The sequence below is a fragment of the Ahaetulla prasina genome, chromosome 2 (genome assembly GCF_028640845.1).
Source record: "Ahaetulla prasina isolate Xishuangbanna chromosome 2, ASM2864084v1, whole genome shotgun sequence".
Taxonomy (NCBI): Eukaryota; Metazoa; Chordata; class Lepidosauria; order Squamata; family Colubridae; genus Ahaetulla; species Ahaetulla prasina.
In genome coordinates, this window is record NC_080540.1 from 65,773,608 (window position 1) to 65,797,621 (window position 24,014).

General features: G+C 41.1%; 1 protein-coding gene across 2 annotated transcripts in view; it reads left to right on the plus strand.

Annotated features, from left to right (window-relative positions):
- BICD2 (BICD cargo adaptor 2) overlaps window positions 1-24,014 on the plus strand; it is a 101,279-nt gene that overhangs the window by 70,641 nt on the left and 6,624 nt on the right. For both annotated transcript variants that reach the window (XR_009153843.1, XM_058172880.1), the window contains exons 3-6: window positions 13,898-14,050; window positions 16,054-16,506; window positions 20,814-21,836; window positions 23,090-23,241. Coding sequence is in view for 1 of the 2 variants with exons in the window: in XM_058172880.1 (XP_058028863.1) it covers window positions 13,898-14,050; window positions 16,054-16,506; window positions 20,814-21,836; window positions 23,090-23,241 (1,781 nt within the window). In the remaining variant the exon portion in view is untranslated. The remainder of the gene's footprint in view (window positions 1-13,897; window positions 14,051-16,053; window positions 16,507-20,813; window positions 21,837-23,089; window positions 23,242-24,014) is intronic.

Consider the following 24,014-nt stretch of genomic DNA (forward strand, 5'->3'; position numbering starts at 1 on the left):
TTATGAAATTACTCCAAAAGGGATGGGGGGAGGGAGAGAAGTCATGCAGAAGGAAGGGGAAATGAATTGTGGATCCTTGCTTAGCACTGTGCATCCCAAAACTCCAATTCTTACTGAACTGCATTTTTAGTTCAATCAATCTTCCTACTATTACTGTACTTTCCTAAACTTCTCCTAAACTTCTCCTCCATCAAGACGTTAAATAACAAAAGTGAACTTCTCTTTTGCCATAATTTCTTCACTCTCTACCCCACTGCCATGGACTTATTTTGAAGCACTGGCATAACTATAACTGTAATTATAGATGCCCATCATTGTTCATCTCTTTGCAAGGTTGCATGGAACAATTATTGACCTGAATTGGTGGAATAATTTAAAAACAAAAGTTTAGAAACTCAAGAATAACAAGAAAATGAGAACTTAGAAAGTTTTATTTATTTATTTATTTATTTATTTATTTATTAATCGTATTTGTATACTGCCCTATCTCCCGGAGGACTCAGGGCGGTTCACAGGCAAGTAAAAACATATATGTACAAATTAAGATAACCATTAAAAAACTTATTCTAAAAGCCAAATTATTAAAAAATAGTATAAATATTAAAACCAATTAAAACCACTATAAATTTAAAATCTAGTCCAGTCCTGCGCAGATGAATAAATGTGTTTTAAGCTCACGACGGAAGGTTCGGAGGTCCGGAAGTTGACGGAGTCCTGGGGGGAGTTCGTTCCAGAGGGTGGGAGCCCCCACAGAGAAGGCCCTTCCCCTGGGCGTCGCCAGACGACACTGCCTAGCTGATGGCACCCTGAGGAGTCCCTCTCTGTGAGAGCGCACGGGTCGGTGAGAGGTATTCGGTAGCAGTAGGCGGTCCCGTAAGTAACCCGGCCCTATGCCATGGAGCGCTTTAAAGATGGTTACCAAAACCTTGAAGCGCACTCGGAAGGCCACAGGTAGCCAGTGCAGTCTGCGCAGGATAGGTGTCATGTAGAGCGCATTGCAATAATCCAGGCGAGACGTCACGAGGGCGTGAGTGACCGTGCACAGGGCATCCCGGTCTAGAAAGGGGCGCAACTGGCACACCAGGCAAACCTGGTAAAAAGCTCTCCTGGAGACGGCCGTCAAATGATCTTCAAAAGACAGCCGTTCATCCAGGAGGATGCCCAAGTTGCGCACCCTCTCCATCGGGGCCAATGACTCGCCCCCAACAGTCAGCCGTGGACTCAGCTGACTGTACCGGGATGCCGGCATCCACAGCCACTCTGTCTTGGAGGGATTGAGCTTGAGCCTGTTTCTCCCCATCCAGACCCGTACGGCTTCCAAACACCGGGACAGCACTTCGATAGCTGAGTTGGGGTGGCCCGGTGTGGAAAAGTACAGCTGGGTGTCATCAGTGTACAGCTGGTACCTCACACCGAAGCCACTGATGATCTCACCCAGCGGCTTCATATAGATGTTGAACAGAAGGGGCGAGAGGATCGACCCCTGCGGTACCCCACAAGTGAGGCGCCTCGGAGCCGACCTCTGCCCCCCTGTCAACACCGTCTGCGACCGATCGGAGAGATAGGAGGGGAACCACCGATAAACGGTGCCTACTACTCCCAATCCCCCCAACCGGCGCAGCAGGATACCATGGTCGATGGTATCGAAAGCCGCTGAGAGATCTAATAGGACCAGGGCAGAGGAACAACCCCTATCCCTGGCCCTCCAGAGATCATCCACCAATGCGACCAAAGCCGTCTCAGTGCTGTAACCGGGCCGGAAACCGGACTGGAACAGGTCTAGATAGACAGTTTCATCCAGGTGTAAGGGAAACTGATATGCCACCATACTCTCTACAACCTTCGCCGCGAAGCGAAGGTTGGAGACCGGACGATAATTACCTAAAACAGCCGGGTCCAGGGAAGGCTTCTTGAGGAGGGGTCTCACCACCGCCTCTTTCAAGGCGGCCGGGAAGACTCCCTCCACCAAAGAAGCGCTCGTAATTGCCTGGAGCCAGCCTCGTGTCACCTCCTGAGTGGCCAGCACCAACCAGGAGGGGCACGGGTCCAGTAAACACGTGGTGGCATTCAACCTACCCAACAACCTGTCCATGTCCTCGGGAGCCACAGGGTCAAACTCATCCCATACAATGTCACCAAGACCACCCTCAGCCGCCTCACCTGAGTCACCGCAATTTTGGTCCAGACCATCCCGAAGCTGAACGATTTTATCGTATAGATAACCGTTAAACTCCTCAGCACGTCCCTGCAACGGGTCATCCCGCTCCCCCTGGTGAAGGAGGGAACGAGTTACCCGAAACAGGGCGGCTGGGCGGTTATCTGCCGATGCAATGAGGGAGGAGGCGAGCTACGCCGCTTCCTCAATGCCACTAGGTAAGCCCTATTATAGGACTTCACTAGTGTCCGATCAGCCTCCGAACGGCTAGACCTCCAGGAACTCTCTAGGCATCTTCTCCGGCGCTTCATCCCCCTCAGCTCCTCGGAGAACCAAGGAGCCGGTTGGGACCTGTGCCGGGTCAGAGGCCGCAAAGGCACGACACGATCTAAGGCCCCCGCCGCGGCCCGTTCCCAGGCCGCAACAAGTTCCTCAACTGTGCCGTGAGCCAGCCCCTCAGGAAGTGGCCCAAGCTCCGTCCGGAACCTCTCCTGGTCCATCAGGCGCCTGGGACGGAACCAACGTATCGGCTCCGTCTCCCTGCGGTGTTGAATGGCGGTCAGAAAGTCCAGGCGAAGGAGAGAGTGATCTGACCATGACAAAGGTTCAATGACTATTTCCTTCAAGTCCAGATCTCTCAACCACTGACCAGAGACAAAGATCAAGTCCAGAGTGCCACCCCCAATGTGAGTAGGGCCATCGACTACTTGGGTCAGGTCCAAGGCTGTCATGGAAGCCGTGAACTCCCGAGCTGCTGTCGATGACGAGCCGGAAGATGGCAAGTTAAAGTCCCCCATGACTAAAAGTCTGGGGGTCTCAACTGCCACCCCAGCAAGCACCTCCAGGAGCTCGGGCAGGGCAGCTGTCACTCAGCAAGGAGCCAGGCACGCGACCAGCAAGCCCATCTGACACCTATGACCCCATCTCACAAAGAGGGATTCGCACCCAGCATCTTATATCTTTGAAGACCCAGATTGTTGGAGGCAGTATGCTGACTCTGTAAACCACTTAGAGAGGGTAATAAAGCACTGTAAAGCGGTTATAAGTCTTAAGTGCTATTGCCATTGCTATTTTATTTTAGAAATGAACTCTTTTTTTAAAAAAGAAAGCAAGTTGGGGGTTTGAGATCATCTCCCTACCTGTAACTTTCTCCTTATTTGTTGTCATCTGTGAAAAAGATTGTAAGCTACAGCTGGTTAAATTAAACATCTACTTTTCTGCTACACCTATGTTTTCTTAACATATAGAACTGCAATTCTCCTTTGAAGATGTTTGCTCTTGTATTGTGTATAGGTATGAGTGCAACAATTGGCCTATTTTCAAGAGTAATATATTTTTTAAATAGGTATGATACAAAATGATTACTTATAAATCACAGCTGTTTCATTTTCATTTGTTCCTGTTCAGACATGCTGATAGGGTGGTTTCTAAATATGAATGTAGCTCTTCATATTTGCTGGCTCAACAAATTCTGTCTCATGTGATCATTCTAAAAAATGCATAAGTCATTTTGTGTTTCATTATTCAGAGCAGGCTGTAGTTCAGTGAGCAAAGTACATAATTTGCATGTAAGTAGTTCCAGGTGCAGTCCCCAGTATCTCTGGGTCCAATTGTGTATAAAGCAGATTTGTGTATTATTTTAGGTTCTGGAAAGAATAGCTCTTTCATTTTAGATTACCCTGAAAAATATGATAGTTCTATGCTTTATACCATTTAGGAACACAAAAGGTGTTTGCTGTCAGACTTTTGGAGGAGAATATGGCCAACTGAAGACATAGGAAGTTTTGGGGATTACTCTTGTTTTCAGCAACCTATATTGGCATAGTTGAGCTAGTGCTTATAAACTCTTTCATTGGTTCCTCTATTCATAAATTTGTGTTCTTCCCTCTCACATGTTTATTATGTCAGAAACAAGAGATTATAATACAAATGCAGTAAGTTCATCATCATCATTTCCAGCAGCACATCTACCTTTTGTTCATACTATGTAAGCGAGTGAGGGAATTAAGATGGGCATGTATTAAATTTTCAGACTTTGTTCCCTGCCCATTCGTCCCTCAGTTTATAATCAGAATCTCTTAAATAGATATAAGGAATTTCTGTTTTTGTATAAAATGAAGAAAAGATTTTTGCCCCTGCCCTACCAAGTCCTGTAAGACTCTTGGTAAGTCCAAGAGTGTCCAACCCGCAGCCCGTGAGCCTCCTATGGCCCTGTACAATTAGTAATGTGGCCCCATAAGATTGTAAACTTTTACCATTATTATGTGGTTCTATATTATAAAAACTATATATAGTCTATACGTAGTCCAAGACAATTCCTCTTCACTCAGGCAAGCCAAAAGGTTAGACACCAATGCTCTAGGTCAGTGATGGCTAACCTTTTTGCCATTGTGCGCCAAAAGTGGGGGGAGCAGGGTGGGTCGCATGCGCCCCGACCAGAAATGGCCCGTTTCCCGACTTCCGGTGGGACCAGAAGGCCGAAAATTAGCTAGCCAGCACGCACATGCGTGCTGGAGTTGAGCTAGGGCAACACTCACATGCCCACAGATATGGCTCCATATATCACTTGTGGATGCGTGCCATAGGTTCACCATCACGGCTCTAGGCTGTGATTTCTTCTCAATCTCTGCATTTATTTGGCTCATACATAAAAATAATTGCGAAAGAAATCTATAGCTAGGAATGGAAGTGATGGGAGAAATGTGTATTCTGTTTAGGAAGATGGTGTTGGACTGTATACAGCTTCTATTCCCTGCCCTCCTAATTCAACCAATATTATTTCCATAATTGTTTATTTTTAGGTTCCAGTGCTGTCACCATGGTAGCCAGCTAAGCTTCTTGTTAGACCCCCATCTGCCGACATTAGCTGTCTGGGGCTTTTCTCTATATACACAGTAGCCTGATTGTTCCAGGTCTCCAAGTTTATTTTTATTTATTTATCTATCTATCTATCTATCTATCTATCTATCTATCTATCTATCTATCTATCTATCTATCTATCTATCTATCTATTTATTATTAAGGAGATAAAATTCCCAAAGTTGTAGTTTCACTTAGGGTTCCAATAGGATGTGTAACTAAAATGCTTAAGAGTCCTTTAATGTTTCATTAATTTCTTGTTTGTGCTCTCTCTCTCTCTCTCTCTCAGAAAGTCTTCAGCCAACAGAAAACAAAAAACCAAACATACATACAGTACACACACACACAGGATAAAAATATGAACCTTAATTTGCAATTGGAAAACCTACACTAAAAGCAGCACGTTCTGAGAGCATACAGTTACAGTCATTTAAGGATAATTAAATAATTGTTATTGTAAAAGATCAGACAAAGCAACAAGTTTCTTTCAATGTTGCTAATACAGAGAATGTGGCAGGCAATAATTTAGATGAATTAATTTGTGTGCTCTGAATGAAAAAGAAATACTATATTGTGGAATGGAGGATTCATTAATAACTCTAGTAATTTGTAATATTTTCTAAGATTTTTTTATAGGTAGGATTTTGTCTCCAATATTAATAGAACATTGCCCATCTGGAAAATATGACCAAAAGGATATGAAGAAGATGACTCATTTCCTTCGACAATTCAGAATAAAAGTCCAGGCTTGCCTTAATTGCAACACATGAAGTATATGATATATTCTTGAAGTATATGATATTCATGAATCATATACCTAGGGAACATACTTAGAAATCATAGATCTACTTCTTCATGATAAGGAAAAGGGTGTGCCAGATGCAAGTAACTCTTAATACATGCAACTAGACTTCAGTAAATTCTAAACAGGATAATTATTTAGGCATCAAGAGTTTATATTGTATAAGGTAGGTAGCTCTCAACTTTTGTAATTGAGCCTGAAATTACAGTCATAAATTATTGCAGTCATTAAGTGAGTCACCATCTAATGGATCCAATTAGGGATATTAGTTTGTGGAAGACCAGTTGCTTCTAATAACATAAGTACCACAAATTTCTGCACTTCATTTGTTATTTAGTTTCTTCTAAAAGTTTGTAGCTCAGTGGCCATTATTTCCCCAGGATTATCTATATATTTTTTTAAAGTTTATTTAATTGTCACTTGAGGGCTTTTTACAATTTTATTTATTTTCAGTGATTCTTGCCTTTTTATCATGCATACAAAATATTTCAGGCTTAGCTTCAGTATTAGTGTTTGCAATGAGTAGCATGTGTTTACTTTAGTGTCGAATAATTTATTGTACTTGCAGTTCAAGGCATTCTCAATAATTTATTCCAGTACCAAACCAATGACATCTGTTTTTATCTTTATTCAGCGTTTTTGATGTTCTAGGTTTTGCAGCTATATGATAAAATTGGAAAACAATGGCCTTCAGAATATGTGCCTTTGGTACTTCTGCACTCTAACATTTTGTGTAGACTTGTAGACTTCCTGCCTAGTAACAAATTGCTATATTTCTTCTCCACCTGTTGGCATCAGGTTGCCATTGCCGGTTAGCATAACCTAAAAGCTCTTCTTTAATCTAGATGCATCAGACTGACATTTCTACTCCCTTTCATCAAGTGATTCCTTACTTCCAGCCCACCAATTCATACCAGTAATGCTTCAGATGTCTTACCCATCTGTGGTGATATGAGTCAGTAGAGCTTTTGCATTGGATTTTAAATTATACTGTGGAGGTGAATCCAGCCACATCCCAGCTCTTGAATGTCAAATAATTTGGCTGTGGGACTACTTCCAGCAATAGTGTTAGCTGGCAGGCCTTCTGTCTCTTACTGGGAGTGGGGGTTTGGGAAAATCCCTCAAACCATGCCCTCTAAATCCAGAGTTTAAGGGAGGGTTCCCCAGCCCCCGGTCCATGGACTGGCACAGGGCCACAGCATGCCAGAAACCAGACCGCGCAAACAAGCAAAGCCCCATCCATGGGATGCAGACATCATGCAGTTCGGCAGTTGCGCCCCTTCCTTGATCGGGATGCCTTGTGCACAGTCACTCATGCGCTCGTTACCTCTCGCTTGGATTATTGTAATGCTCTCTACATGGGGCTCCCCTTGAGGTGCACTCGGAGGCTTCAGTTAGTCCAGAATGCAGCTGCGCGGGTGATAGAGGGAGCTTCACGTAGCTCCCGCGTAACACCGCTCCTGCGCAGACTGCACTGGCTACCTGTGGCCTTTCGGGTGCACTTTAAGGTTCTGGTCACTACCTTTAAAGCGCTCCATGGCTTAGGGCCTGGGTACTTACGGGACCGCCTGCTGTTACCGCATGCCTCCCATCGACCCTCTCACAGAGAGGGACTTCTCAGGGTGCCGTCCGCCAAGCAATGCCGGCTGCCGGCCCCCAGGGGAAGTCCTTCTCTGTGGGGGCTCCCACACTCTGGAACGAACTTCCCCCGGGTTTACGCCAAATACCTGACCTTTGGACCTTCCGCCGCGAACTGAAGACACATCTTTTTATTCACGCGGGGCTGGCTTAAATTTTATTGATTTTTAAATTTTCTAGTATTAATTTTAATGGGTTTTTAGTTTTATATATTTTAAAAAATTTTAGGCCAATTATAAAATAAGTTTTTTAATTTGTATTTTAAATTGTATATTGTATTGTTTGTTTTTACTTTGGCTGTACACCGCCCTGAGTCCTTCGGGAGAAGGGCGGTATAAAAATCGAATAAATAATAATAATAATAATAATAATAATAATAATAATAATAATAATAATAATAATAATAATAATGCTGCTATATCATGCCTTTTTGGTCCATGGAAAATCCTCTTTCCATGGAACCGGTCCCTGGTGCCCAAAAAATTAGGTGCTGCTGATTTAAGGAGTTGTATTCTATTATTAATAATTTTAAAATCCTTTTCAATGCATAACATTGGGAGGGACTCTTCGGTCTACAAGATCCAACCTCTATCCATTCTCCTTTATCAGATCCATTTCTTCTTCTTTTTTTCCCCTCCAAAAAGGGCATTTTCACTTCCCAATTAGTCACAGTCCAGTTAACGTTGTCTTGAACTGAAATGAACAATTAGGGAATCCCAGGAACCAATTTGTCCCATCCCTCTAGCTCAGGGGGTCCCAACCTTTTGGATCTCAGGGACCACTAAATTCATAATTTTAAATCCCACGGACCACTAATATGATCTACCTAATGACCGGCTGGGTGGGCATGGCTAGGTGGTCATATGACTGGTTGGGTGTGGCCAACTCGATGTCACTCACATCGAGGGGTGCATTGCCAACCTCTACTCGCCCCTCCCTCCCAGCCACTCCTCGCTTCCCCACCCAGGCTCCTTAGGGCTCCAACGTGAAGCAGTTGGAGCTAAGCAGCTACCACAAGAAACAGTTGGCAAAACAGCTGGCTCAGTTCAAATTGGATCTGACTGAGAAGGAGGCTCAGCTGAAGCAACTCACTCAGGACTATGAGCATAGGTTTTCCAAGCAGAAGGAAGACCTGCGAGAGTGCAAAGCCAGAGTGCAAAACCTGGAGGCTCAGTAGGCTGAGATGGTCAGCCAGTTCCAGGCCATGATACAGTCCCACTCAAACAAGGCCCTCCGTCTCTTTGCCACCAGTGGTGCTTTCCTCCAGCCTCCACCCAAATCCCAACCAGGAGGCTGAAGCAGACCCCAAGTCAGAATTTCTGCCCCCCTCCGACCCACACAAAAAGACCCCAAAAGGGGAGACTCTGCATTAACACAAGCGTTCATTGCACGTATCTGGCCCAGGAGCCTTAGTTTGAGGACCTCTGATTTAGTGCAATATAAAAAATGCAAATAATTTTTCTGCGGACCACCAAAATTTTCTCACGGACCACCAGTGGTCCATGGACCACCAGTTGGTGACCGCTGTTCTAGCTGATTAATAGGAGAATGGAAACGAGTGACTCTAAGCAGTGGCTCACTGGTTACTGCAGGTCCTGGAAGCAATATAGGTGCACTATTCCTCTATTGCACTTCGGTGGAACATCCATATAAGATGGTTGTGATGGAGATCAAATTGGGAAAAAATCCTTCCATATACCTTGAGCTCTGAGATAAATAATGAGATAGAAATATCCCCTTGCTAGCAGAGATGGTGAAAGGACTGCATGCCAGCATTATTGCAACTGGGTATGCTTCTCAGTAACTGTAACCATGGATACATCCTACTGCACTGCCTGGAAAAGAAGAGATATATCAAAAAAATGGCTGCAGATAAATGTCAAGACAGAAGGCCAAAGGCTCTCTTTAGGGCAGGGAGATTAACCTGAGGTAAAAACAATATCCACCCAATCTGGCATTCTCAAAAGGGAATTTTAAAAAAATCACTTGCACAATTATCAGCCTTTCTTCATAACGGAGGAAGGAAGGAAGGAACGAAGGAAGGAAGGAAAAGAAGGAAGGAAAAGAAAAAGAAAGAAAGAAAGAAAGAAAGAAAGAAAGAAAGAAAGAAAGAAAGAAAGAAAGAAAGAACTTTCGTATCTTGCTCTTCTGTCTGAATGAAAAGGAAACAGTCAAAATACTTAGCCTGATTGCTGTGCATATTAGAACTAGTGCAAGAATCTACAAACAAGTAAAAAAAAAATGGTCCGGATTCATTAACTATAGAAAATGTCTGCTAAATGTTTTCATCTATGAAGAACATCTTGATAGAACATCTATCAAGAGGAAGAGTCATGGAAGCAAGTGTTATCTATTGGAATTAATTTATCTGTTGGTCCCTGAAACAAGGGCAGACCCCCATTTGAATGGCTATTTTTGAAGATCATTGGAGACTGGAATTTACACTGACTGTGGTTGATTTTTATATAAAATTATTATATTAATGTTTGTTGCATTAGTATTTGTTTTAATTAATGTTTATTATATTATTGATTTTTAATTTGTGTTTTGCACTTAGAAATGCTCTGGAGTGATGAATAAATCATTAACCATTAGCTTTTGACATATTGTCTGCAAAGCACTTTGATTTTTTCAAAAGCTTGAGTGGGCGGCTATTTTTAAATGAGAAAGCCACTAATTGAAAACAGGCTTCTTACTACAACAGATTTTTCTTGTTAATAGAAAATTGGAAAACACCACATACCAGAGTGATTCTCAGTTTATGTTAGGATTAATATGTTTCTCTAGTTTCTGGCCATTGAAATGTAAGAACTCTGAGAATTCTGCTTTCAGTAGAAGAAAATCGAGTGATTAAAAAAAGAAGGGGCGAGGCTTTTCTCTAAATCCTAAATCCCTAAATACTGTCCCTACAAGTACAAATGCAATGAAAGAATTTAACAGTTGAGTGCTGTACATTGTGTATGTATAGTAGTCAAGTAGCTCCTGAGGCCAGGTGGAGGGATCTTACTCTGATTAACAGTTCATCAGAAGTCTCCACACATCTAGCAGCGAGACTTTTGGTGGCGCAATATTGGAAGAAACAAGAATTGCCTACAATTGAAGAATGGACACTCAAAGTTTCAAATTTGGCAGAAATGGCAAAAATTTCTGCGTATCTGAAAGATTATTCACAAAAACGATATATAGTAGAATGGAGAAAATGGATTGATTATATTCAAAACAAGTATCAGACTGAAAAATATCAAATAGCTTATGAGTGATTGTAGGAAAAGTATTGTACTTGTGTATTTGTTTAAAAGGGAAAGGGGAGTTAAGGGAGCAATGGGGGAGATGAGATTATGGGTTATGGTTTTTGTAGTATTTTAGCGTATGTTTGTTAGATGTTATACCCTGTATTTTGCTCTGGGAAGTCTTGGGGGGGGGGAGGGTGGAAGGGAGGGTGGAGGGGGGGAGATAATAGTTAAAAAAAAATTATTGTAAAACTTTTTCAATAAAAAAAAAAAAAGTCTCCATACATTGTCAAATGTGGATGGAAAAGATAGAGTAATTGCGGAATAAGAGTTAAATTCTTATTTTAAAATTAATGTGTCCTGTCCATCTTACAATATATACATTTTAAGATAGATAGGAGACACTAACTTTAAAGCAAGAACTTAACTCTTATTCTGAAATTACTCTATCTTTTAGTCTGGTATGCTAATATATAGTAGAAAGAGTTGCACAAGTCATCCATAATATATCTTGGAGTCATGGCTGTTACCATTTTGTATTTTTGATATGAATCAAGGCGAAGTAGCCGATGCATGCTCTATTAAAAAAGAATGAATGAAGTAGCTGAAAGATATGACCATAATTATGATTTTATATTTGTAATTTGGAGAGGGCGGAAGGAGGCTTTCCTTTGCATTCATGAATCTAATTTTCACAAGATTACACTACATGATCTTTATTCCTTCAGAGGCAAATTTTATTAGAACATATATGCTAATTAATTGAGAAAGAAAGGAAATCTCTTGAAGAAAATATATCAAGGGACTGACAATCACCAAGGTTATCCTGTCTCCACATTTGTATTTCTAAATTATACATCAGCTTGAATTATTTGTATCTCATGTGTGAGAAATTTGGGAAGTTTCATTGTAATGAATATTTAAATGGACATAAATAGAAATATGTTTTTACGGCATTATGAATGGGGCTCGTATTTTTTCTACAATGAAATTGTGAGAGAAATACCTTTGTACTGAAATGTATTTATTATTTTATGTATGTCTACAAATCTTTTCAGCTTGGAAAAATGGATGTGTTTATTACCTGTGGAAAGGATAATTCCAATTTAGGTCTGATTTGGTTGCTTAATTTAGAATAAACAAAACTAATTACAGTTATGATGCTGCTTCTGCTTCTTATTTGAAATAAAAGAGACCATAAAAGTGATTAAGCAACCTTGAAAAGGCAGGGAAAATTATTGTTATTTTAGTCAATCATTATTTATTACTCCTCCCTTATTTGTATAGTGAAGACTCATCACAGTGATGGATCTAAATTATCTACTTCATTGTTTCTCAACTTCAGCAACTTTAAGCTGTGTGGACTTCTATCCAGAATTCCCAGCCAGCATGCCTAGTATGCACACAGTTTGAAGTTGCTTAAGGTTGAAAAACTTGTTGAATAATCTATGGCTCAGGATCCTTACCAACATTCCCAAGACTCGAGTTGGGAATCAAGGGTTTTTCCTGATATCTCACTTCCTTTCTTCTCTGTCTATTTTATTTATACAATTTATGTGGCTGTTTTACTAATAAATTGCAAAATAAATATAAACTCTTCCAGGGTTATTATTGCTTCTGAATTCCACATCACAAATATAGCCTTGATCGAACTGTGCACCAGCGTGTCAGAGGTTCCCTTTGAAATCAATCAACTAGCTCAATTATTAGGTCCTTTCTTCCTGAGGTGCTGAGAATCTGCAGAGAACTCCAAGGCTAACAAGACTTATCTGACCACAATAACAGATTAATAGTATCCAGTTCACATCATCATTGTCCTAGATAGAAATCAGCTCTCCCTTTTGGTGAGTTAGGGACATAAATAACTGGGGCAGCCCAGGGTTGCCAGAAAAGCCATGAATTCCTGAGCCACCTTCTGCCCAGTGGAAGCAATTAAAATCTATCCGTATGATCAGTCTCGGGAATATCCCCTGTCAATGCAGCTGCAGCATTGATTGGGTAGGGAAGCTGCTTTGCAGAAGGGAGACCTGTACTAGCAGCAAAACCGTATAGTTCTATAATAACTCTGAGAAATATTAAGCTAGGAAATAGTATAAAGTATGATGGGAAAGAGCTTGAGAGACAGATGAAGAGATGCTGCCTAGGACATGGTTAGAGCCTAGCCTGCAGTTGGAGAGTGGGCAGAGCAAGACGCTCAAAAGGGACCCTCCCTAACTTCTCAGGCTGTAAGAGAGACTACTGAGATTTGTACTTTCAGATTTTCAAGATTCTACTAATGTAGCCTTACAATAAAGTAGAACTAGCTCGTCCAGTCATATTTCCTGTGTAATCTACCTGGGGAGACTGACATATAGGCATTTCCCAATTTTTCTGTAAATACCGTATTTTTCAACTATAAAACACACTTTTTTGTCTCCCAAAAGGGGGTGAAAAAGTCTGTGCCTCTTATAGACCGAATATTGCCAAAGCCCTGCACAACCGCCAGCCATTTTTTTGCCTCCGCACATCCCATTTTTGGACCTTTTTCAGGCCTTTTTGCAGCCTGTTTTTGGGGCTTTTTTCAGCCCATTTTTAGGCTTTTTTCGGCCCGTTTTTGAGGCTTTTTAAAGCCTGTTTTCGGGGCTTTTTCAGCCCATTTTTAATGCTTTTTTCAGCCTGTTTTTGAGGCTTTTTAGCCAATTTTTTCAGAAAAAATGGCCTGAAAAAAGCCTCAAAAATGGCCTGAAAAAATGTCTCAAAAATGGGCCGAAAAAAGCCTAAAAATGGCCTGAAAAAAGGCTGGAAAATGGCCTGAGAAAATGCTGGAAAGGCCCGAAAATTGGGCCCGTAGAGGCCAAAAACTTTTTTTGTTGATTTCCTCTCCTAAATTTAGTCAGGTGTGTCTTATAGTCTGAAAAATACAGTAGGTATATGAAAAAAATTAACATTGCAAATAATATATTGCCCAGAAGGTATAGGATTATTTAGGTACGAATATCTCTGAATAGTAAGGGAGGAATGCAGAAGTTACCAAAAGGCAACTGGATTTTCCCATCATACTATACGGTTCCTAGAACATTCTTTATTGTTAAATAACAATTGAATGTTTATTTTCCATTTCCCACTTTATTTTATTTTATTGTAATTTATAATCTTATGGGAAGAATGTTACCCTCAAAGGCAGGAGATATATATAAAGGCAAAAAGTATTTAATGCTAGTGCATGTTTTTCAGATAAATCAAAATGTTGAGAACCAGAGAGGCCGCTTACGGGATGACATCAAAGAGTATAAATTCCGGGAATCTCGCTTGCTGCAAGATTACACTGAACTTGAAGAAGAAAACATCTGCCTTCAGAAACAAGTGTCTATTCTGAAACAGAATCAAGTGAGTATTGTCAAGTTATTATCTGGCATGTGTCAGTGTTCCAAGTAATGCACCCATTCAGAACAGAACTCCAAGGCAGGTAGATTCCTCAAAGAACAGTTTTATTGGATACATCATATCGGCACGACTGGTAAAAACCAACTCTGAAAGTTCCTGTGGTTTTCACCTAATTAAAAGTGAAAGTTTTCCTCTTTCCCCAAGTCATCAGTCACATTTTCCAATAGAGGTGCTAGCTGGTTGCTTGGTTACTCCACTCCTCCTCCTCTCCCAGCCACCTATTGGAATGATCTTGGTTCCCACAGGAAAACTTTTTGTTTTGACAGCAAAACCCCAGCTAATATTCCCCCCTCCCTGTCCCTTCTTCTGCCTTGTGGCAACCCTGAAGCCACAAAGATGGCCTGGTTCGCTTCAGGGTTGACAGCATGGTTGTGTATGAGGGAAGCATGTAGCTTTTACCCAGCACCTCAGATTTTAGTCCTCAAAATTTCCTAGCTTTGGTGCTATGAGAAAAGTGGTAAGTAATGGGTGTGCACAAATACTATTGCATTGCCAAATATTTCCCTTGGTGTCCACCAGGCCCTTTTAGTGAAGAAGAAGCTGGAAAAGCAGCAGCTGGCAAGTTTTGAAGCAAGACTCCTGTCTTTTGCATCACAAAGGTCTTTCTAGGTAGTAGAAGGCATCCTAGGGGGCTATCTCACTGTATTTTCCTGCATTGTAATTATTTAGGAAATAGGCAGCCATGTATCAGTGAGGCCACCACAAGCTTTCAAACTTTCAAAAGTGTCACAGCTTCAAACTAGGGTTGCCCCACACTATAAAGCTTTATATGTTTTCACTTTTCTTTGGATTGCTTTTTTGCAATATATAGAATATAGAATAAAAGAATTGGAAGGGACTTTGGAGGGACCCTGTATCATTTCAGACAAATAGTTGTCCACAATAGAAAGTACACATTAAAAGGAATGCCTTCGCTCCTGCTCCCAAATGTTTAGGACACAATTGGTTAGGATCAACACCTTTCAGGGAAGCCAGTGGGGTAGGATGAATAGCTTGCAGGCGGAGATTGGAAAATCCAAGTCTTAAAGATATTGTTAGGAAAGAGAGGCACTCCCCACTTGTATACAGAAGAGAGCCAGCAGGAGAAAGTGTGTACACACACGCATGCATATACACAAACAAACTTGAGGAGAGAAATAATTAGACCTCTGCAGATAGGCAAACCTCATGGTTTACAGACAGACAAAATCCACCCACAATGGCTAAAACATACATAAAATCCAAAATAAAACTTCCTTGTTAAAATGAATTTAGAACATTCCCTCCTGATGAAAGTTGGGCTGCTCTTAAAGGCGCAGGGAGACAAAAAGAAACACACAAGTAACAGTAACATATCGGGTGGAAAAGACATTGTTTCAATCTGTTTTAGTAAAACTAACAATGAGCTTTCATCAAACTAGACATACCCAGTTCCCAGCTTTGTGTCCTAGAAACTTACAACTTTGTTGCGGCATATGTTTATGATCCAGTATCCAATTCATTAAACACAGAGTACTATCCTCCATTCCCTGATGTATTACAAGGGAAGTGATCTCTAGGGAGTGTATTGTGTGTTAGGTTCATGTAAGTTTTGTTCTTTATGTAATTTGCAGGATTCATTGAAATGAATAGAAACTGACCTGAGATTTCATATTATTTGATTTTCAAAAGTGACATGTTTTATACCATAGTATAAAATTATATTATATAAAATAATTCAGATGAAAACCCATAGGTAAGAGGGAACAAATTTTAATTAAGAACACAAATTTATAATAACTTGCTGTTATTGGTATTAGGAAGGTAAAAGTGAGGAAGCATTACAAAAAGAGTTTGAAGCTCTTTGCCATCCTTCTATTTCTTCCTTGGTTTTTTTGTAGAGCTTTTACTATTTTAAGTGGAACATTTTAACATTCCTTCTTTCATGCTTGCTATCAGGTATTTTAGTGACACCTTTTCTGTAACAGGTGGAATTTGAAGGGCTGAAGCATGAAATCAAAAGACTAGAAGAGGTTACAGAATTCCTGAATAGTCAATTAGAAGATGCGATAAGATTGAAAGAGATATCTGAACGCCAGCTTGAAGAAGCCTTAGAAACCCTGAAGACAGAACGTGAACAGAAGAATAATCTTCGGAAAGAATTATCTCATTATATGAATATCAATGACTCCATGTATACCAGCCATTTGAACATCTCTTTGGATGGACTGAAGTTTAGCGATGAAACCACCGAGCCCAATAATGACGAGATTGTGAATGGCTTTGAACCAAATTGCCTGAGTAAAATCAACAATGGCAATAATAAAGCATCAACACCCAAAAAATCTGACAGCTTCCCTCCAGCTCCTAGTTTGGTGAATGATCTTCTGAGTGAGCTAAATATATCTGAAATCCAAAAATTGAAACAACAACTAATGCAGGTAAGTCTGTACCATACCTATTCCTTAAATATGTACATATCAATTTCTTAAAATTAAGCGTTTCCAAAAATATGTACTGGTTGGAGATTATATTTCATTGCGTGAGGTTGCTGAAGTGAACTGTGGTGTTTAACTTTGATATATCTTTGATACTGGCTTTATTTGAAATGGCAAATAGAATAGCGTAAGTTTGAAAAACTTTGGAATAATAATAATAATAATAATAATAATAATAATAATAATAATAATAATAATAATAATAATAATAATAATAATAATAATTTAATTTGTATACCGCCCTTCTCCCGGAGGACTCAGGGCGGTGAACAGGCAGATAAAATAAAGACAATACATTCAATAAAAACAATATTATAAAAAACTTATTCCAATAGCCTAAATTTAAAATACAATACAAAATATAAAATAAACCCCAATAAAATCCATATTTAAAACCCTATTAAGCCAGTCCTGCTCGAAAGAATAGATATGTTTTAAGCTCGCGGCGAAAAGTCCGGAGGTCTGGAAGTTGTCGAAGTCCTGGGGAAGCTCATTCCAGAGGGTAGGTGCCCCACAGAGAAGGCTCTCCTGGGGTCGCCAGCCTGCATTGTCTGCCTGACGGCACCCTGAGGAGGCCCTCTATGAGAGCGCATCGTCGGTGGGAGGCATGTGGTAACAGAAGGCGGTCCCGAAGATATCCCGGTCCTATGCCATGGAGCGCTTTAAAGGTGGTAACCAACACCTTGAAGTGCACTCGGAAAACCACAGGCAGCCAGTGCAGCCTGCGCAGGATCGGTGTTATATGGCTCCCTCTATCACCCGCGCAGCTGCATTCTGAACTAACTGAAGTCTCCGGGTGCACCTCAAGGGGAGCCCCATGTAGAGAGCGTTACAGTAGTCCAGGCGAGAAGTGACGAGGGCATGAGTGACCGTGCATAAGGCATCCCGGTCTAGAAAGGGGCGCAACTGGCGGACCAGGCGAACCTGGTAAAAAGCTCTCCTGGAGACGGTCGCCAAATGATCTTCAAAGGACAACCGTCCATCCAGGAGAACCCCCAAATTGCGCACCCTCTCCATTGGGGCCAATGATTCACCTCCAACAGTCAGCCGCGGTTGCAGCTGACTGTACCGGGATGCCGGCATCCACAGCCACTCAGTCTTGGAGGGGTTGAGCTTGAGCCTGTTTCTCCCCATCCAGACCCGTACGGCCTCCACACACCGAGACAACACTTCAACAGCTTCATTGGGGTGGTCAGGGGTGGAAATGTACAGCTGGGTGTCATCCGCGTACAGTTGATAACTCACCCCAAAACCACTGATGACCTCACCCAGCGGCTTCATATAGATGTTGAACAGGAGAGGCGAGAGAACCAACCCCTGTGGCACCCCACAAAGGAGGCGCCTCGAGGTCGACCTCTGCCCCCCTGCCAACACCGTCTGCGATCGGTCGGAGAGATAGGATGAGAACCACCGAAGTACGGTGCCTCCCACACCCAATCCCCCCAACCGTCGCAGCAGGATACCATGGTCGATGGTATCAAAAGCCGCTGAGAGATCAAGGAGAACCAGGGCAGAGGAATAACCTCTATCCCGGGCCCTCCAGAGGTCATCCACCAATGCGACCAAAGCTGTCTCAGTGCTGTACCCGGGTCGGAAACCGGACTGGAACGGGTCTAGATAGACAGATTCATCCAGGTACTGGGGTAACTGGTGTGCCACCACACTCTCAACAACCTTCGCCACAAAGCGAAGGTTGGAGACTGGACGATAGTTACTCAAAACAGCTGGGTCCAGGGAAGGCTTCTTGAGGAGGGGTCTCACCACCGCCTCTTTCAAGGTGGTGGGAACAACACCCTCCCTCCGACAAGCGTTAACAATCCCCTGGAGCCAGCCTCGTAACCTCCCGGTGGCCAGCACCAACCAGGAGGGACACGGGTCCAATAAACATGTGGTGGCATTCAGCCGCCCCAGCAACCTGTCCATGTCCTCGGGAGCCACAGGGTCAAACTCCTCCCAGATGGTCTCAACAAGACTAGCCTCCGTCACCTCGCCCGAAACTACCCAGTTTTGGTCCAGACCGTCCCGAAGCTGAGCGATTTTGTCAAACAGATACCTGCTGAAATCCTCAGCACAACCCTGTAAGGGGTCATCGCAACCCTCCTGGTTAAGGAGGGAGCGAGTCACCCTAAACAGGGCGGCTGGGCGGTTCTCTGCTGACGCAATGAGGGTAGAGACATAGGCCCGCTTGGCCTCCCTCAATGCCACTAGATAGGTCTGAGTAAAAGACCTAACTAGTATTCGGTCAGCTTCGGAACGGCCGGACCTCCACGCGCTCTCTAGGCGTCTTCTCCGGCGTTTCATCTCCCTCAGCTCCTCGGAGAACCAAGGAGCTGGTTGAGATCTACGCCGGGTCAGACGCCGCAAAGGCACGACACGGTCCAAGGCGCCCACCGCGGCCTGTTCCCAGGCCGCAACAAGCTCCTCGGCCGAGCCGTGGGCCAGATCGCCAGGGAGTGGCCCAAGCTCCATCAGGAACCTCTCCGGGTCCATCAGTCGCCTGGGACGGAACCAACGTATTGGTCCCGTCTCCCTGCGGTGAGGAGCAGCGGTCCGAAAGTCCAGACGAAGGAGGGAGTGGTCTGACCATGACAGAGGTTCAATGGCTAATTCTCGTACTTCCAGACCACTCAACCACTGTCCAGAGACAAAAATCAGATCCAGTGTGCTTCCCCCGACGTGGGTGGGGGCATCAATTAATTGGGTCAGGTCCATGGCCGGAATGCAGTAGGTCTTACTCCTTTATACAGTGTTTAGGAAAATAATGCTTTCAATTATCATAAAGTAGAAATCTGTTAAAATTTGAATCCCACTGATAATAGATTTTACTTGGACTGCCCTGATGTTTAGTTTTTAAAAATTTTTGCATTACAGGAAAGCACATTTCATACTTGTAATTTATGTCAGTGATAACAAGATTAATTTAAATAATTTATATGTATTAGCTAAAATCTCATAACATGGGTAAATATTCCAATTTTTTTTTTCATAGAAATTACCCAACTTTTAAAGTTTTATAATAAAGACAGAAATTTTTTAAGAGTTAAAGGTAGAAAAAAATTAATTAAAAATCCAAAACATGAATGCCCATGAGACCACATAAAACTTTATAATGTTGACTACATTTTTAAACATTGCTATAGATTGTACAATGTAGAGGCATTTTAAACAGTTTACTAAAATATGACCATTCACAATTTACTATTTTTCTAGATTGTCTTAATTTAAGTATAATTTTAAAGAGTAAAATATTTCATGCAAATTCAAAGTGATTATTTTGTTTGAAGAGAAAGCATTTTCATTTTGTATATCTTTGTCCCAGGAAAAAGTATGAATGAACATTACAACTATATATGTTTACCATAATAGGTAGTAGAATTATCTTTGATCATCAATTAAACTGATGTGAACTAGATTTACTTATATAATCAGTATATAATATTCAAGTAGTCCTCACTTAATGGCCATAATTGGGACCAGCAACTTCTTTGAAAAGTGATGCAGTCATTAAACAAGACATCATTTAACCATGATGGACTTGCATTCTCACTTTTGATGCAGTTAAGCAAGTCACCTGTGATCATTAAGACATCACATGACTGCATTGTTATTGTCTTCATTGACTCTGAGCTATGATCGTGTGACTACAAGGACATTACAGTGGTCATAAATGCAATTTACAATTACCAATTACAAAGTTACATTTTCAGTGTTGTCATAACTTCAGACAATTGCTAAAGAGGGAATTCATTAAATGAGGACTACCTGTTACATTCTCTTATAATAAAGACAAATTTAAGAAGTTGTTAGATATTGATATTTATGTGTTTGTTTATATTTCATGTTTCTAAACTTCCTATCTCTTCAAAGAGGGGCATTGGGTGGTCTATAAGTTATTATTATAATTTTCAGTATTATAACATATTATTTCCATTTAGCATAATTACCTAAACTTCACTGTTATATCATTAGAGCCTCCAAAAAACTATGTTATGTAATATATTTATCCTTAACATCTGAATGCATTTTCAATTCCGGTACTATAGATGCCTATAATTTGGTACATATTTCATTGTAAAACATGATTCCAAATTCTGGAAATAATAGCTTAAAACATTTAGATCCAATAAATCTTATAATAATATTCCTTGTTACCTTTAGCTGTGAAGGTCTGGTGCCAAATTTAAATTTTTCACTTATGAAAAATAGGAACAGATATGAGTTCAGAAAATAATAGTTATTTTTCATTATAGATGGAGAGAGAAAAAATGAATCTGTTGTCGACACTCCAAGAATCACAAAAACAATTGGAGAACACCCGGGGTGCACTTTCTGAGCAGCATGAGAAAGTTGGCAGGCTCACCGAGAACCTCAATGCCATGAAAAAACTCCAAGTCAGCAAGGAACGTCAGTCTGCTCTTGACAATGAGAAAGAACGAGATAGCCATGAAGACGGAGATTATTATGAGGTCGATATCAATGGGCCAGAGATCCTGGAATGCAAGTATAAAGTAGCTATGGCAGAAATCAGTGACTTGAAAGAGGAACTTAAAGCTGTCAAGGCTAAATATGAGGAATGTGAATCTAAATACGAAGAGGATAAAAGCAGGTACGAGACAGAAAGTCAAGCCCTGACGGAAAAGATCAGTTCTTTGGACAAATCTAGTAGGCAAGATAGGGAGCAGGTCATCAGGCTGGAGAAGGAACTCAGGAAAGTCACTGATGTTGCCGGGGAAACCCAGGGCAGCCTTAGTGTAGCCCAAGATGAACTAGTCACCTTCAGTGAGGAATTAGCCAACTTGTATCACCATGTATGTATGTGCAACAATGAAACCCCCAACAGAGTGATGCTAGATTACTACAAACAGGGCAAAGGAGGACATACCAGTCCAGAGGTCAAAGGCCATAGATCACCAATCCTGCTCTCTAAAGGCTTATTGTCAATAGATTTAGGAAAACCAGAAACCGGGAGTGGTGAAAGCAGCCCTTCACCAGTTTCATCCCTCCCTTCACCAGTATCTGAAGTATCCCGGAAGGAACCTATGAATGTTTACAACCTGATTGCCATAATCCGTGATCAGATCAAGCATTTGCAAGCAGCAGTAGATAGAACAACTGAACTGTCACGGCAGCGGGTGACTACGCAGGAACTTGGGCCAGTAGTGGACAAAGATAAAGAGGCACTTATGGAAGAAATTCTGAAGCTGAAGTCTTTGCTAAGCACCAAGAGAGAACAGATTGCAACACTGAGGACTGTACTAAAGGCCAACAAACAGGTGAGAGTAAACTACACAGAGAAAGGATTCAAAACACACACACACACACACACACACACACACACACACACACACTGATATTAGTAGCTCACTCATTACTCTTTTTGTAAGAATCAATTGCTATTTTATCCCCCAGATAACCATCAACTCTTAATATAATTGTCATTACATTACACGGAATGTGGCTCAATATGGTATCATAGAAACCTATTCCCAGAAGGTCCATCATCCTCCCTCTTGGAAGAAATGTTCTTCTGTAATCCACTCTTCTTAATTCTTATGACTTCTGGGTCAGTCTCTCTGATTGCTTGCATAGTCATTCCCCCTCCCATTCCCCTCCCTAGTATTTTGCTAGTCTGATTGAAATAAACAAATCTATCATGAAGCTACTTTTCGATTATTATGTCTAAGTCTAAATTGATCCATCTAAATTAAAAGTAGCAGACTGGAAAAGATGCAGAGAAAATCTCTTTTGACAAATAGTAATTAAAGAAAAAGTTACCAAGGAGAAGGCAAGACCAAAATATATAAATTTATGTATAATGAGGGTAAAGTGGTTATAAATAAACATTCTCTCCTCTCCCCCCCCAAAAAAGTTTGGCAACTTGCATAGCTTAATCATTGCTTAGATGGTTTTAAGGCAAAATTGGACTTATAAAGGATGGATTTATCAGTAAGTAGTCTGAATAGCAATAATAAAAGTATGTCACTAAATAGAAGTTGTCAGAAAGGAAGTAAAGAATATTGGTTTGCATGCTTCTTGAAGACATTTTGTTGTTATTGTTTATAAAGTAGGAAATTAAGAAAGATTCATAGTATCAGGATTCATTTCTCTTTCCTTATTCCTTAATCCCATCAGTGTAGGTGGTAGAAGCAGCAATGTTGGAAGGAGTAGCCCTGGTGAAAATCAAAGCTGGAAGTTGGAAGAAGCATAACAACAGAAATCTTTTTGTTTGTGCCATGTTTTTTTGACACTCCCATCGCAGACTTTATTGGGAAGAAGGGTTTGAGTAAAATGTTGCTATTAAAAGGCTATTCCCCAGTGAACTCTTATCCTAAACATTTTTGTTTCTTTCTTAGATTTGTATATCAAAAGTATCTTCAGAAATAACGAATTAAATTTTAATTGTTCATTGGATTAATTGCCTGCATTATCAAGTCTTTGTCTGCGTGTATGAATACATTAACATCCTCTTTATCTGACTGGCTTACAATAATTGTGAATCTTTTCTTTTGCTCCTTTTGGGAAACAGACAGCAGAAGTTGCCCTTGCAAACTTGAAGAGCAAATACGAAAATGAAAAGGCAATGGTTACAGAAACAATGATGAAGCTGCGCAATGAACTGAAAGCTTTAAAAGAAGACGCTGCTACTTTCTCTTCTCTGAGGGCCATGTTTGCTACCAGGTAAAATTTAGCAAAAGATGGTTACCGCAAATAAAATTGTTATGTACATTTACAGTAGTCACCTTAAAAGTAGACAATTGCTGAGGACAAGGATCATCATGAAAAATATTTGTGCTAACTGTTATGAGAAATTAATGGTCACTGGGATGGAAGACATAATGAAGGCACTTATTGCCAAGAAGGACTGGACAAACACTGATGAGTGGAATAACACTGAATGTTATTGAAGTTTGATAGCATATATGTCTAAATCACATAATCACATGGGAGAAAAATTGCTGAATGAATTAGGTTCATTCAGCAATAATCACTATTATTGGAACCTTTTCAACAAAATAGTGGCGTTCTCTTGAGATAGTTCACAGGGCTGAAGCTTGTGATCTCGATCAAGATATTAATGTGGTGGTATTTGAGTAAAAGGCTGAGTGGTAATTCAAGAAAGGAAGAGAATAGGATACTAAAAATCATAGCCTTGAATGAAAGGGTTTGTCAAGTTTAAAGTTTTTCAAGAAAACTTTAAATATGAATCGTTATTCACGCCCATGCTAAGCAAATTTACCTAGTTCATGCTGGCATAGTATCTGTGTTTATACATCATACTAAAACAAATACAGGTTGTCCTTGACTTATGACCACAATTGAGCATACATAAATTGTTGTGGTCATTAAGTGAGTCATTCCCATGATTGCCTCACTCAGTGTTTGCAATCCCAGCTCTGCTCTCCAATGGCAATTGTTAAGTGACCACACTGGAGTATCTTGGGTTGGGAGAG